Source organism: Danio aesculapii, chromosome 9 (genome assembly GCF_903798145.1).
Source record: "Danio aesculapii chromosome 9, fDanAes4.1, whole genome shotgun sequence".
NCBI lineage: Eukaryota > Metazoa > Chordata > Actinopteri > Cypriniformes > Danionidae > Danio > Danio aesculapii.
This window is the reverse complement of record NC_079443.1, coordinates 35,319,900-35,334,534: the sequence shown is the minus strand read 5'-3', so window position 1 is coordinate 35,334,534 and position 14,635 is coordinate 35,319,900. Positions and strand designations below refer to the sequence as shown.

At 33.8% G+C, this 14,635-nt stretch overlaps 1 protein-coding gene across 7 annotated transcripts in view; it reads right to left on the bottom strand.

Annotated features, from left to right (window-relative positions):
- pou2f1b (POU class 2 homeobox 1b) overlaps positions 1–14,635 on the bottom strand; it is a 32,329-nt gene that overhangs the window by 13,232 nt on the left and 4,462 nt on the right. For 4 of the 7 annotated variants that reach the window (XM_056465589.1, XM_056465593.1, XM_056465591.1 and 1 more), the window contains exons 2-8: positions 9,598–9,663; positions 9,183–9,274; positions 6,079–6,249; positions 5,067–5,202; positions 4,892–4,983; positions 2,773–2,946; positions 224–365 (exon numbers count right to left, since the gene is read on the bottom strand). In XM_056465589.1, coding sequence (XP_056321564.1) covers positions 224–365; positions 2,773–2,946; positions 4,892–4,983; positions 5,067–5,202; positions 6,079–6,249; positions 9,183–9,274; positions 9,598–9,663 — 873 coding nt within the window. The remainder of the gene's footprint in view (positions 1–223; positions 366–2,772; positions 2,947–4,891; positions 4,984–5,066; positions 5,203–6,078; positions 6,250–9,182; positions 9,275–9,597; positions 9,664–14,635) is intronic. The other 3 variants (XM_056465587.1, XM_056465590.1, XM_056465588.1) reach the window with 1 other exon arrangement.

Below are 14,635 nucleotides of genomic sequence, written 5' to 3'. Positions count from 1 at the left end.
GCAAACAGCACATCTCGCAGCCCCAACATCAGTCAAGTCAAAGATTTGCTTTATATAACAAAAATCACAGACCTCGGATATACCCTGAGAGGAGCTCCAAAACTAAAGAGGAATGCTACAATAACCTTCATATCCTTTCTAACATTCTCCAAGGTATGAGATGTTATTTTTAAAGAGCAAAAGTAAGAGGAGAGAACTGGCTTAAAGCAGAGAAAATACATACCTGCATCGTTGAGCCATTTTTCAAGCAGAGGCTTCAGTTTGCACATGTTTTTAAAGCTCAGGTTCAAGGCCTCAAAGCGAGAAATGGTGGTTTGGCTGAAGTCATTTCCATATAGTTTTCCCATGGCAAGGCCAACATCCCCCTGGTACGAGCAACATAACAGTAATGTTTTAAACTGCAAAAACATCAGGTCAGGGTCAAGTTGAGTCCCCTTTACTTATATAGGACTGTATACAATATTCTGTTGTGTCAAAAACACTTTAGAAGGATGAACAGAAAAATAATATGCATGTCAAATAACCTAATGAGTTTTAGTTTGTGTATAAATTTTAAAGTCTTTGGAGGACAAAAATGCTTGCATTTAAATCTATAATTTCCATAAACCAGGGGTGTACAAACTCAATTTTACATTACATTTTACAGTAACGTTAAAATACTCAAAAATGTTTCTTTCAAAGTTTTCAAACAATTATATTTGATTTACCAAAGTCACAAATGTGGCAATTTCACATCTGTCACATCCATAACGAAGTGTTTTCTCATAAATGCAAAAATGTCAAATAAAATAAACTCAATCATGGTTGTTCTATAGTGAGCCGATTCTTATGCTTTTGATTATTTCTTTTGGGTTTCATTCACAGAATTCCTCCAAAGTATGTTGTACACTATAAACTTGCAAGCTTTTTTGGTCATATCCATAATGCATGTTTACTTTTCTTAATTAAAAGATAAAAACCTTTACAGATTGATATTTTTCTGATCCAAACACTTCCAAATGTTCTTTTGAAAAATATAAACAGATATTTCAATATAATGTTGACCTAAACTTTCTCCGTGTATTTATGTTTCAAGTTTTAACTGTTTTAAATGTCACATCCATAATGCTGGAATTGCTCCGAAGCCTTTTTTTTCTTGTGGGGGCTAGGGAGCATTGTCACAAAAAACTAATATATTACTACTCACACACAAATCTTTCAATGTAAACATACAAAAACTCTGATATCAACAATAAAAAATCCCACATAATTATAATTACACAACTTTGCAGATCAAGATCAAGGTGAGTCCCCAGAAAACTAGGCAAAGCTGAAAAATGTGTCGGAATTAGTGCTGGACAAAAATCAATCGAGATTTATCACATCCAATATAAAAGTTTATTTTGACATAATTTAAGTGTGTGTACTGTGGATATGCATTATGTACTGTATATACAAATACACACATGCATAATTAAAAAATGTTTAGACATAATTTTTACATATACAGTTGAAGTCAGAATTATTAGCCCACCTTTGAATTTTTTTTTCTTTTTTAAATATTTTCCAAATTATATTTAACAGAGAAAGGAAATTTTCACAGTATGTCTTATAATATTTTTTCTTCTGGAGAAAGTCTTATTTTTTTATTTCAGCTAGAATAAAAGCAGTTCATAGTTTTTTATAAACCATTTTAGGGTCAATATTACTAGCCCCTTTAAGCTATATATTTTTCAATAGTCTACAGAATAAACCATCGTTATACAATAACTTGCCTAATTACCCTAACCTGCCTAGTTAACCTAATTAACCTAGTTAAGCCTTTAAATGTCACTTTAAGTATAGAAGTACTGTATAGAAGTGTCTTGAAAAATATCTAGTCAAATATTATTTACTGTCATCATGGCAAAGATAAAATACATCAGTTATTAGAAATGAGTTATTAAAGCTATTATGTTTAGAAATGTGTTGAAACAGAAATTGGGGGAAAAAAATAAACAGGGGGGCTAATAATTCTGATTTCAACTGTATATAATACAAATGATATATAAATGTAAGTATATACATAACAAAATTTTTTTGTATATTTTCGTTTCCATGTATGTGTTTTTATCTCATATACATTATATATATATATATATATATATATATATATATATATATATATATATATATATATATATATATATATATATAAATAAAATACATATATATATATATATAATACACACACTTAAATTATGTCAAAACAAACTTTTATTTTGGATCTGATTAATCACGATTAATCTTTGGCCAACACTTGTGAAAATATTAAAGATTTTACATTTCTTAATTGGCAATTAGAATTTTATAAAGCAAAATGTAAACTGCTTACAAAGAATGTGTGACTTTCTTCAATTGAACTGGGATTAAATATTAAACATATTTTAATGGCCTTCAGGGCTACATTTTTGTGCTGAAGATCCTGAGCAGGACATTTTGTGCCTTGTTTAATCAGGTATACAAAACAAAGAGGGTAAAAATTAATAACATTGAATTAAAAATAAACCTTTTAGCAAAAAAATTGAAAAAAAAAAACCTACAATGAACAATAAAAACATTGTCTATAACGATACAGAAGCGTTAAAGAAAATGGTTTTCAAATAGTTAGAAATTCATTACAAAAGATGACCTCTGAATGATTAAACACTACCACACAGATCATCATTGTGATGAATTTCGAATTATTTGAAAACTTTTTTCTTTAAAATCCTACAGACTTTTACTCATCAGTGTCCAGTGAAGCTGGTTTACCTGCGTGAAGCCCAGTTTGATGCGTCTCTGTTTGAAGGTCTTGGCGAACTGCTCAAGCTCCTCCAGGTCGCTGGGCTCCTCCAGGCTTGGTGTGTCCATGTGCTTTGGTGTCGTCTGGCTGTGAGCGAGGGACTGGAGGGGGGTTGCTGCTATCGTGCGAGTGGGGGTCGCAGGCTGAGCAGTATACAGATGCATTTATTGAGATGATCAAGAATGGAAGATGAATTTTACCAAGACATAAATGTGAAAAAAACAACAACAACTGCCCAATTCAGACTAAAGCAGAGTGGTTTGATTTTCATATTCTATTCATTCTTGGATCTGAGAAAATATTTCATTAAACAGCCTTAAGTAAAAAAATATCTAATCTAATTAGTATCTAACAAGGCACTTTAATAAAAAAATTTTATAGTAGCAATATTTACAGTACAACGATTTCACTTAAGAGAGTGTACATTTCCCATTGCTAAACATTAGTCTTTTTACAAACTATAAAGTAACAGAACACAATACAAAATTTACTTTTCATAAAATAAAATATGTGAAAATAACAGTAACAATAATATAGTAACATAACATCAATAAATAAATATACATAGGTCAGAGAGGGTCGAATCTTTATTTATTCGATCAAATTCAGTTTAGTTATTATCAGCTATAAATTTCTAATCTAAAGAGAGGATTAACAGGAGGAGTCCAATTGGTCGTAAATTGAAAAATGTTTGTTCTGTGGATGGGAATTAGATAGTAATAATTTTAAATTTCTGTAAAGATTGGATGAACCTAATGTATTCAGTCCACATGGACCAGATATTTCTAAATACATTAATTTGGAGTTGAAGGGAGAATGTCATTTTTTCCATCACATAAACATCATATACTATTTTTAGCCATTCTTGGGTTGTTGTGGATTCAGGAAGTAACCAGTGCTTTGTAATTGCTTTTTTTGGCTGCGATTATTAAAATATCAAGTAAGTATTTCTCATGTTTACTTATTTGCATATCATAGCTTTCAAAATAAAAAAACATGAATTGAAAGGGTAGTTTAATATTAAGTATGTTTTTATGACTCCATGTTCTTTTACCCAAAATAGTTTTATTAGGGATTTATTAATTAATAATAATTGTAAAAATAAATAGAAAAACTCAAACTTAATTTTTTTTTTTTACTTCACTAGGTACCTTCACTAGTGTTTATTAGTATTTATAAAGCATTTATTATGCGTGATCTTATTCTATATGCCTAATTCTACCCAATGCCTAAACCTAACCACTGTCTTAATATATATATATATATATATATATATATATTAAGTATATTTTTATTTATGTCTTAATAACAGTATATTTATTAATTTACTTCAGCAAAAGTCACAGTTAAGTTATTTAACTGCGAGAATTGCACCATAAAATAGTGACCAATTTTTTTTGTTACCAAGATATTACTTCCCAATAGTTAATCCCATTGGAACGGAGGAAATTTAATTAAATCATTTAGAATTCTTTTCAGTTAATATTGCTCAAAAAAAGTTAACATTTAAGGAATCTGCAAATGTACTTCCAATAATAAATCAAAACAACAAATTCTTCTACATTAGACGAGTCTTTAAAACCAAACAAATCAACTTTATGTGCATTTACTTTCACTTTCAGATAAAACGAGATGATGTATAATTCTGTGGTTCTAAAACACTTACTAAGTGACTTGTTCCCTTAGGGAAAAAAAATGTTTTAAACGGTGATATTATTTGTTGTTACAATAATTACCATTTGTGATGAACTTGACATAGCTCTTAGTGAATATTATGTATCACATTTAGTAAATATTATTTCCATATCTTGCCAACCCCAAACAACAACCCTAACACTATTGTACTTAGAGTAATTAATCCACACCAACAAAAACAGCACAATAAGAATTATAATAATAAAACTGCAGCCAATGCCAACATTAATGTGTGTGAGCTGACCACTTAAAACACATTAATACTAAATAGAAAGAGGGCTGAACATTGTTTTCCCCACAAAAAAGCCAATGTAAAACAGAACAAAACAAAAATACAGTGCATAATGCAAATCTCTCTTGACTGAATGTAGTGGGTGAAGTGATTGCCCTGACCTGTGTGGCGAGTGTGATGCTTGGCTGGGTCTGCAGGAGGTTGGCTTGGCTTTGAGGTAGTTGAGTTAGAAGGTTCTGGGCTTGCAGGAGACCTGTTTATTGCAAGACAATCAGACAGACTGCTCTTATGAAGGCATGAAGAGATTGGAGGTGGCTGAGAAGATATGGGACTCACTCTGCTGGCCCTGTGGCGTCTGTGAGATGATAAACTGCGCGGGCTGCAGCTGTGTTGCGATGGGATGGCCAGGCTGGACCAGCACAAACTGCTGCAGGTTGAGGTTCTGCTGCTGCTGCTGCTGTTGCAGTAACTGCTGCATTCACACACACATACACACAAATGTTAGTATTTGTCACTATAGCAGAGTGCACCGCTGTGGTTAAGACAACCTCAATAAATAATTCACAGCTTGACAATAAGGATGTTCTAAATCTGGTCTGAAAAATAAATATTGTCACCACATTCTGCAGTAAAGCAAAACATTTAATATGTGTTTCTGATAATATGTGATTATATAGCTAAGAGCTAACATTAATTATCTTTATTAGCTAGACTAAAATATATTTAATGGAATATTATTTAATTTATCTAAGCTAACATGAACTAATATTGAACAGTCACACTGAAAATTAACAATTATTAATTAATAATATAATATACGTTCTGCTTCCTATAAGTAATTTAATGTATAATTTACGTTAAGTAATGGATCTTAAAGTGTCACTATTAAAGCATATTGCAATAAATGAGTATTGTAATAAAAATTTGTGGTTTTTGTAAACATTTAACTTTTCAAGGTATATCAGAAGCAGAATTTACATAACTTCTAAATGAAACTAGAAAATGTTATTCAAAGTAATTCACAGAAATACACTTAATTGAAAACATATTATACGCACAGACATCAACTTTTTGAAAAGGACACTTGTATATATTGTATTACTGCAGGTTATGTATATGTATATGTATGTATTATACTGTCCACCCTATACACAGCATCTTTCTGATTTTGACTGTAATGTAATAAATAAATTCTGGTGTCTTATTTTCTGCAATTCAAGTTGTTTGAAATTTATATAAATGACTACTAAAAAAAACAGTCCAGGAACAATCAGTCCTGTATAAAAAAACAGCAATAGCAAAATTAAAACAGCAGTGAAGCATAAGCAGCCGTGAGTGTGTGTCTTACAGGCGTGATCTGGATGGGCTGGGAGAGGGTGATGGGGGTGGCAGCGGAGGCAGAGATGCTGGCTCCTGTAGTGCTGCTCTGCTGACCGGCTGAATGCTGAACCGCTGCTGCTAAGAGCTGAGCCTGAGCCTGCTGCAGCAACAACTGCTGCTGCGCTGGAGTCAAAGTCAACTAGAGAAAACAGAGACAAAAGTCAGTAAAAAAAACTAAAACTTCCACTAGGTGGCAGTTAATGCTTTAATTAGACATTTATTCAATCCTGAAAAGGCTGCGCCGCACTGCCCAGTAGTGTCCAACATGTTTGTTTTAACTTCCCTGTAGCGCCTTTCACACTGGATGCAGAAAGCACTGCGCTGCGCATTGAAACCTATTCACAAGAGCAGGGAAGCATACCATCAACTATTGTTCAATTATTAGCATAGCACTACTGTGCTGTCATGGATACACTGGTAAAATAATACCTCAATTTGTTAACTGAAAACAAAAATGTTTTTATTTTACTGGCTTATATATTTTATCAGTATAAATTGAAATTATGTTTGATTTTAAAAGCCTTACAAAATTATATTATTTAATTAAATAATAATTAAATATTACTAGGAATGTTTTATTTCAGTTTTGGTTTTCGGTTTAGGCAAAGAATGTCCAGAATTTTGGTTTTGGTGAGTCCCTAGCTTGAAGTATAGAAGCAAAGTCTACATTTTTAAAATGACAATAGTATTTAGAGCCTGCATTGTGCTCTATTAATACAGTCTTTTAGTCATTTTATGATACTTCTACTCAATGGGTGTTTTTCAATTCCAAGATCACAGAGAACGGACTTGCATTCTTGTGAAGACCGGTCTTGCTAAGTCACCTCGGAAGAACGAACACGGGAGACAGCGAGAACAGAGAACGCAATGCTAATGAGATGCTGATGGTCACATGACTTTCACGTGTTTTTAATGGAAAATCTTTTTAAAATTACAGCATTCATACAACGATGTATTGATGTTTTTCCTCTTTTCATAATATATACTATGCATAAAGACCTTACAGATATACAGTGCACAATTTAAATAAAACTAATTTTATTATGAGTTTTAGCAAATAAACACCCTTAATGTGTTTATGGCTTTATTAAGATTTTCATGTTAATGTTTACTTTCACCGTCTCGTTTAGAAAAACTCCTGAGATAAATAGGTTATATCGCTGAACTTTATTAATAAATCTATATAAAATGCTGTGCTTCCCACCTCCTTTATTCAGTCGCAATGACTTCTGGGAAGTCTGCATCGGTGCATCCTCGAGATCAAGAACACACCTGGGAACTTTCACATGTCCTCCGTTCTTGCGGTCTTGAAATTTGGAACTGAACTTTGGCGGTTGATGATGATGTTACACGAGAACACAAGATTACCGAGGAACGCATATTAAGTAACCGCCAGTGTGTCTGACAAGATTTCTGGGTATACAAACTACTGCTACACTGAATGACATTTGAGTGGGCGTCTTCTGTAAATCATTGTAAAAATGTATGGCAGTATGGGTATTATTTTGTGTGCACAATTGTTTATATAAAAAAGAATGCATTTTTAAATGTACAAAAAAAATAAAGCTGTATTACTGTTTTATTCTTGAAAACTTTTTTTGATGTGAACTTTATTAATTTTTCTTATTTATAATATAGAAAAATTTTTATATTAGAAATATAAATAATGCAGATGAATATCAAATACAGAGCATTAACATAAAAGCAGAACAATACAAAATAAATACAATAACTAAATAACTTCGTATAAATTGAGCAAGTAAACCAAACATACATACATGAATACATGACACATACATGAATTAAATTTTTTTTTAAATGGTGGCTAATTATTAGCCTTAATTATTATTTTGTCAGTCACAGAAATTCATAGATTTTCCCTATTTATACATTTATTCATTCATTCATTTTCTTTTCGGCTTAGTCCCTTTATTAATCTGGGGTCGCCACAGCGGAATGAACCGCCAACTTATCCAGCATTTGTTTTATGCAGTGGATGCCCTTCCAGCTGCAACCCATCACTGGGAAACACATACACACTTATTCACACACACATACACCATGGACAATTTAGCCTACCCAATTCACCTGTACCGCATGTCTTTGGACTGTGGGGGAATCCGGAGCACCCGGAGGAAACCCACTCAAAAGCGGGGAGAACATGCAAACTCCACACAGCAAACATGAACTGACCCAGCCGAGGCTTCAACCAGCGACCTTCTTGCTGTGAGGCGACAGCACTACCTACTGCGCCACCCCTTTCCCTATTTATTAAAATAAATTTCGATCCCTCCATGTAAACTGTAGGAGTTTTTCAAAAGCTGCAGAAAACTCATTTTTGTCCTCGACTAAAATAATCAGCCTGAATTGATTTTAACTTTTTTGATTCACATCATTCCTGGCCGGTTCAGTTTAAGACTAATTGGTCTTTACCAAATCCTATGGTCTCTGAAAAAGCTGATAGGCACTATTGGCCTGTTGCACAATGCATAGAAATATACGTTCTCCTCGCTTAAATGTCCCAGTTTGATAAATGAAGGAAAAAAATAATTTTTTTCCTTCCTTGCTCAATGAAGACAGCCCCCAAAAATCAAATGTGTTTTGTCGATGCTCACGTACGGTGATATAAATATACCGCAGCCTACTGAGACTTCAAGCGGCGAGCAGAGCGGGGTATGCTAATTAACGAAACGGTTATGCAGTACATGTAAATTCTGCATAGATTTGCATATTCTCAGCCATCTGTTTCCGAGCAACTGCAGAGCAGCTAATTAGCATAAGGGGCCCAATAATTTCCCCTGTAAGCAAGAGAGAAAACATTTGCGCTTTTAATCTTCTTCTCTCAATCTTTCAACAAATCTCACACATTATATTCAAGTAGCCTTAACAATTCATGACATTAGGAGTAAAGCCTCTGCAGTCACTCCAAACACGCTAATCACCCGAGCAGGTCAAGACAATGGCATTTAAGTGAGGAACGATGACCCTGGGGACATCTTTGAATTCCTATGGCTCTTTCATCCATAACACAGACCACAAATGTGAGTGTGGGCTCAGAGGAGAAGATTATACCTGTTGGAGCAAGGCCTGTGCATGTGCGTTGGTGATTGCGCTTGTTGTTTGCACAGTCTGCCTCTGAAAGTCCAGTCCATTTGTTTGGGCACCTGGAAGAAGAAAAGCAGTCAACGCTACAATAGATTCCAGCCACACAAAAAGCCTTTTCAACCAACTTATTCAGCTCCATGGCCTTTCTTATTTCAATCTTTAAAAAAAAACGCTCGCTCTGATACATATTGAGAGACATTGTCCTACATGCTCCACCTCAGCTGCACAAGTGACCCCTAAAAACTTAAACTGTGAACTGATAGTCTTTCAGTCACTGTAAAAGAAAGCTGCAGGCCAAAAAAAAAAAGATCTGAGCAAACTAAGAGAGGGAAATGCATGAAAGCGACATTTAAAAAGCCCAACAGTTCCTTGGGTAGCTCACCAGTGTTTTCGTCCCCGCTCTCCATTGCACATTTACTTGTTTCTGAAGGATTGCTCATTCTAGAATCTGGAGACAGACAGAACAAGATCGGACTCAAAATAAAGAATCAGTCAGTGAAAGAGCTTCTTCAACACTTTATAAGCATTTAGAATGTTAAAAACATCAACAAAAATGACATTTCTGCTACTAATAAAATAATCTTTCAGTGAAAATAAAATCTCAAAATAACATAATGAGGTAATTATGAACCAAAACTCGTCCACTAGTCAACTCAAACATCTAGCATCACTACACGAGCAAACACAGCTTAACATGATCGCTGCTGGCTGCAAACATCACTCACCGGCAGCTGCTGCACCTGCCTTCTCAAGCGTCTCTACGAGCATCACAACAAACTTAGCGCCCCTTCCGCAGATGTCTCTCAAAAGCAAAGAACTAAACGGTTTGGAGTGGAAAAAAACAACACACGTGCAGAGCACAGCTAAGCTCGGCTGAAACTGTGGCTGCCTTCCTCTCAGTCTCCCCGGCTTGCTTGCTTTGCTCTCTCTCACTCTCGCTGTGCCATGATTGTCATAACAACTAGAGTGTGAATAAGTTCGTTTTCATTCTGGAACGGAACAGAAGCGGAGCGGCTGGCAGCGCCGTAATAAAGCGTAATCAGTATGCAGCTGATTAAAGCCATATGCAAATCTCCCGCACTTCATTAGTCGAGCAACACTTTGAAGTCCTGCGAGCAATTCATTTCGCGCAGCGCTCTGAGAGCTTTCTCCCTAATTTAAATGTTCATAAATATTTATCATCTCATTAGCATATTAATTGGATCGCTTTGGAAGGGAAAAAGGAGGAATGGAAAAAAAAAACACATGCAGAGTGTCAACTCACAAGCCCAATTACCAACGGAGTGCTGGTTAAATTAGGTGAAACAAGGTGAGCTTTGTGTTAATGCCATCAAAGCACACAAGGTTGCATCTGGACATAAAGACAACAGGTTGAGTTTCTTATACACTCTGAGTACCAGAGGTTGTGGATGGAGCAGTTGGGGAAAGTAAATTACTTGCCATTCTCCACCATCCTATTCACAGAGCCCCCTGTGGCCCAAACACTTCACGGATCAAATTCTGTGACTTCTGTACCCGTATTGTCTGGAAGAGAACATGAAGTCTGCTTTGCATATCCAGATTAACTGTGCACCTCATTAACTGATATTTTCAGAACTCGGCCTAATTACGACGGAAATTTACATATTAGAACAAAGATCTGACAGAGTAAGCACAAAGAAATCAGCCCATCCAAAAGGCACTTTTGCTGACACTTAAAATACTTTTTTCAAAGTGCTAAACTTTGGTCAGACAAAAGCAGGATTACTGGCGTAATCCAACAAAACAGCCATTCTTTAATAGGATGTGTTTGTTACATTTCATTGAGCAGATGACTCATTCTGAAGCATACTTGCATAAAAACCATGGAGCAAAATAGTTAAATGGAAAAAGCAATATGGAGGGCAATATTCAAATGAGAATATATTTTCAGGTTTATGCAAATGCACTTTTAAACAGGCATTTTAATTATTTTATGGAAAGGATGTCTGGATGCAGTACTACAGAGTGAGGGTGAGTGATATATGTATTGTCTTTGGTGAAATTGTGATTCATTTTAATGATATCAAAACTGACAGCTGAACATGTCTGGTTTTTAATATTTTTTTTTATTAATTTTATAATATGTGAGGTTTATAATAGGCTACATATTAATAAGATGTCATTTAGTTATGTAACAAGAGTGCATTTTTCAGAAATATTAGCTTGTGAGCAAATGTAACATTGATTTTAAACAACAGTTTTAGTGATTACATTTTCACAATGCTGTCTGTTTTTTTCTGTTTCACCAATGAAAATAGCTGCTAAAACACAATTGTGCATCTTAAGACAGAGTTTCTGCAGGTTTCATCAAGTTTAAGACATTTTAAGACCATTATGAATGAAACTTCAGACTTGGCTAAATGCTAAAAAATATGTCTGATGGCTTGGTTGGGCCAATGGAAAAGAATTTTACTTGCCTCATCAAAACAAATTAATAAATCAAATTACTCTAAACTTTGGTCAAACAAAAGCAGGATTACTGGCATACAGCTATTTTCAATAGGATGTGTTGTTACATTTGTTTGAGCAAATGACTCATTCCAAAGCATACTTACATAAAAACTATGGAGCAAAAAAAACAATATTCAAATGAGAATATATTTTCAGGTTCATGCACTTATAAACAGGTATTTTAATCATTTTATGGAAAAGATGACTGGATGCAGAGCCAGAGAGTAAGGATGAGTGATATTTATTGTCTATGGTGAAATTGTGATTCATTTTGATGATGTCAAAACTGACAGCTGGATATGTTTCATTTTTGAAAATTAAATAAATGCATTTTATAATAAGTGATATTTATAATATGATATGCATTTAAAAGATGTTAAGCAGTGTAACAAGCAAATGTGCATTTTTCACAAGCTTGTGAGCAAAGGTAACCTTGATTTTACAATTAAACAAATAAGAAGATATTTTGTGATTATATTTTACACAATACTGTCTGTGTCTGTCTTTCCTATGAAAACAGTTGCAAAAAACAATTGTGCATCTCTCAGAGTATTTTATTCCTGAATTAATTCATATAATTAAAAGATTCATCTAGGGCTGTACAATTTTGGCTAAAAAAAAGAATCACATTTTTTTGCTTATAATAAAGATCATGATTTTCTCACGATTCTGTAGATGTCAAATAAAGGTGTATATAAGTCGGCTATTATTTTTATTGTTACTTCTCAAACATGGTAAAACAACTAAATAATATTAGGCCTACAGTAGTTTTGGTCTACTGTTGGTTAAAATGCTATTTTTTGTATATATAGACTTGGAATGGTGAACTTGTGATTACATCAGAATACAACTATACAACTATCTAAAGCTTTATTGTTGTGTTTGAGACATATGCTTGCTGTCATTGACAACATTATTAGACCATTTTTTTTACTGGTAAAATGAGACATTTGTCATTATCAGATTCCCTCTTGCATTATGTTCAACATTATATAGGCTAGAGGAGTTATTCAGACACTAGCTATGTTTCTATCCAAAAATGCGAATTAACTTTATGTGCAAAACTGGAATATCTCATCAAAGATGTGCGAATAAAGCAGCGTTTTCACCCAATGAGTCAAAGTGAACAAAATCGTCACTTCCTGATCTTGTGCCAAATATCCATTGTAAATATTTAATTTGCTGCTATAAGAGAAGCTGCATGAATCTTTTCTTCATTTAATAAATATCTTGCGCCTCAGAAGGCAATCCTGACACACAGTGTATGGGCAGTGGCATTTAAAGGTGTAAGACGCGGAGCACATGCACTCTTGACAGTTCGGGAGGTCATTAATAATATAATAACAATACTGAAATGGTTAAGGCATATTAGATTGACTAAAACAACATTTAGATGTTTTACAATATTGTCAGCCTCCTGGTTTGTCCATTCCACACATTTTGATCATCACATGATCTCTTACAACAAAATCACATGACCTTTTTTAATGCACATACTACAATTTTTTCGGTAAAAGTGTTTCCATCGTAGTTTGTGCATCTTTTCTTATTGCATAAAAAGTTTATTCTACTCAGTTATGCACATTTTTTATGCGGATTTTCAAAACTGATGCGCATCTTGGTGTTTCCATCAACTGTGAAAATATAATTGGCTGAATCGTAGAGATGCTGGATTAAGACTGTGTGGGTGGTCGAATCGAGATCGTGATCTTTTTTCGATTAATCGTGCTGCCCTATATTGATCCATTCATAAAAAGTAATTTGCTACTTTTCTAAAACAATCAGCATTCTGAACGAATCACTGAAATGAAGGATTCAGTAAATCACTCATTAAAAGACTTGTATCAGCATCAAATGTATTTCTCCATGACATGCCTAAATCAGCCAAAATATCAGCACATTAATAACAATACTTAGAAAAATGATAAAATATTTTTATTAGCACTACAAAAATGTTTTAAATAGCCTAAAATAGTGAGATTTCCTTAATTCAAAATCACAAACCTTATTAGAGGATAAAATCATTTCAATATTTCATTATAGGCAAGCATAAACACACCATATTCTAATTATACATTTCACTACACTATTTCAAAGAGGAACTGATAAAACATTAAGCAATAATTAAATGGAAAGAATTCAAAAACAATCATCGTCACGCATATTGTTATATAATGACAAAATCATTTATCTGGACAAAAAGCCACTGTCAAAGCCACGAACTCTTGCTTGATTATAAGTCTGTAATAATTTACATTGTTTGCCTGTTAGCCTGCAGGGTCTGTTTGAACATGTTCACATTATCAGAGCATAAAGAAAAGAGCAATGCCATGAGGTTTCAGTACTACATTGGGAAAGTGTCAGTTACTACAAAAATAAAAATAAGGACTCATGTGGGTAATTTACACTATAGGTAAGAGCTGTGGATACATGAGACAAACAAGTTATGGCATGTCACAGCGTCTCGAGGCCCTAAACACAGAGTGAATATCTTATCAGTTTAAAAGCAGGGTCTGTCACACCGGAGTCATCCAAAGCACAACAATTATATGCTCATTTAAAATGCAAACTCAAATAACTCCCATGTGGTGAATAACTACAGAAAATGCACATACATTTTCTGTTTAGTTTCTCTTGTAGTCCAATAGAAGGGTGATCAAATTTTTATGATATCATTTTTCAACTGTTAGCTCTGTTCTTTCTAATTGAATCAGCAATGGAAATGCTTTGCCATTAGTATAAGATATAACTCTGTTAATTATTTGAACAACTGTGTAAAATCTGCATTACATGGTTGCAGATGTGACCAAAATATTAAACCCAGATGAGTTTAATTCATTATTCAATATTATAAAGAGAAATAAACACTTTTATCTAATGCACCATAGTAATGAGGACAATAGAAGTTATTAAAGCAATAAAAGAAAATGTAAATAATAAATAGGGCA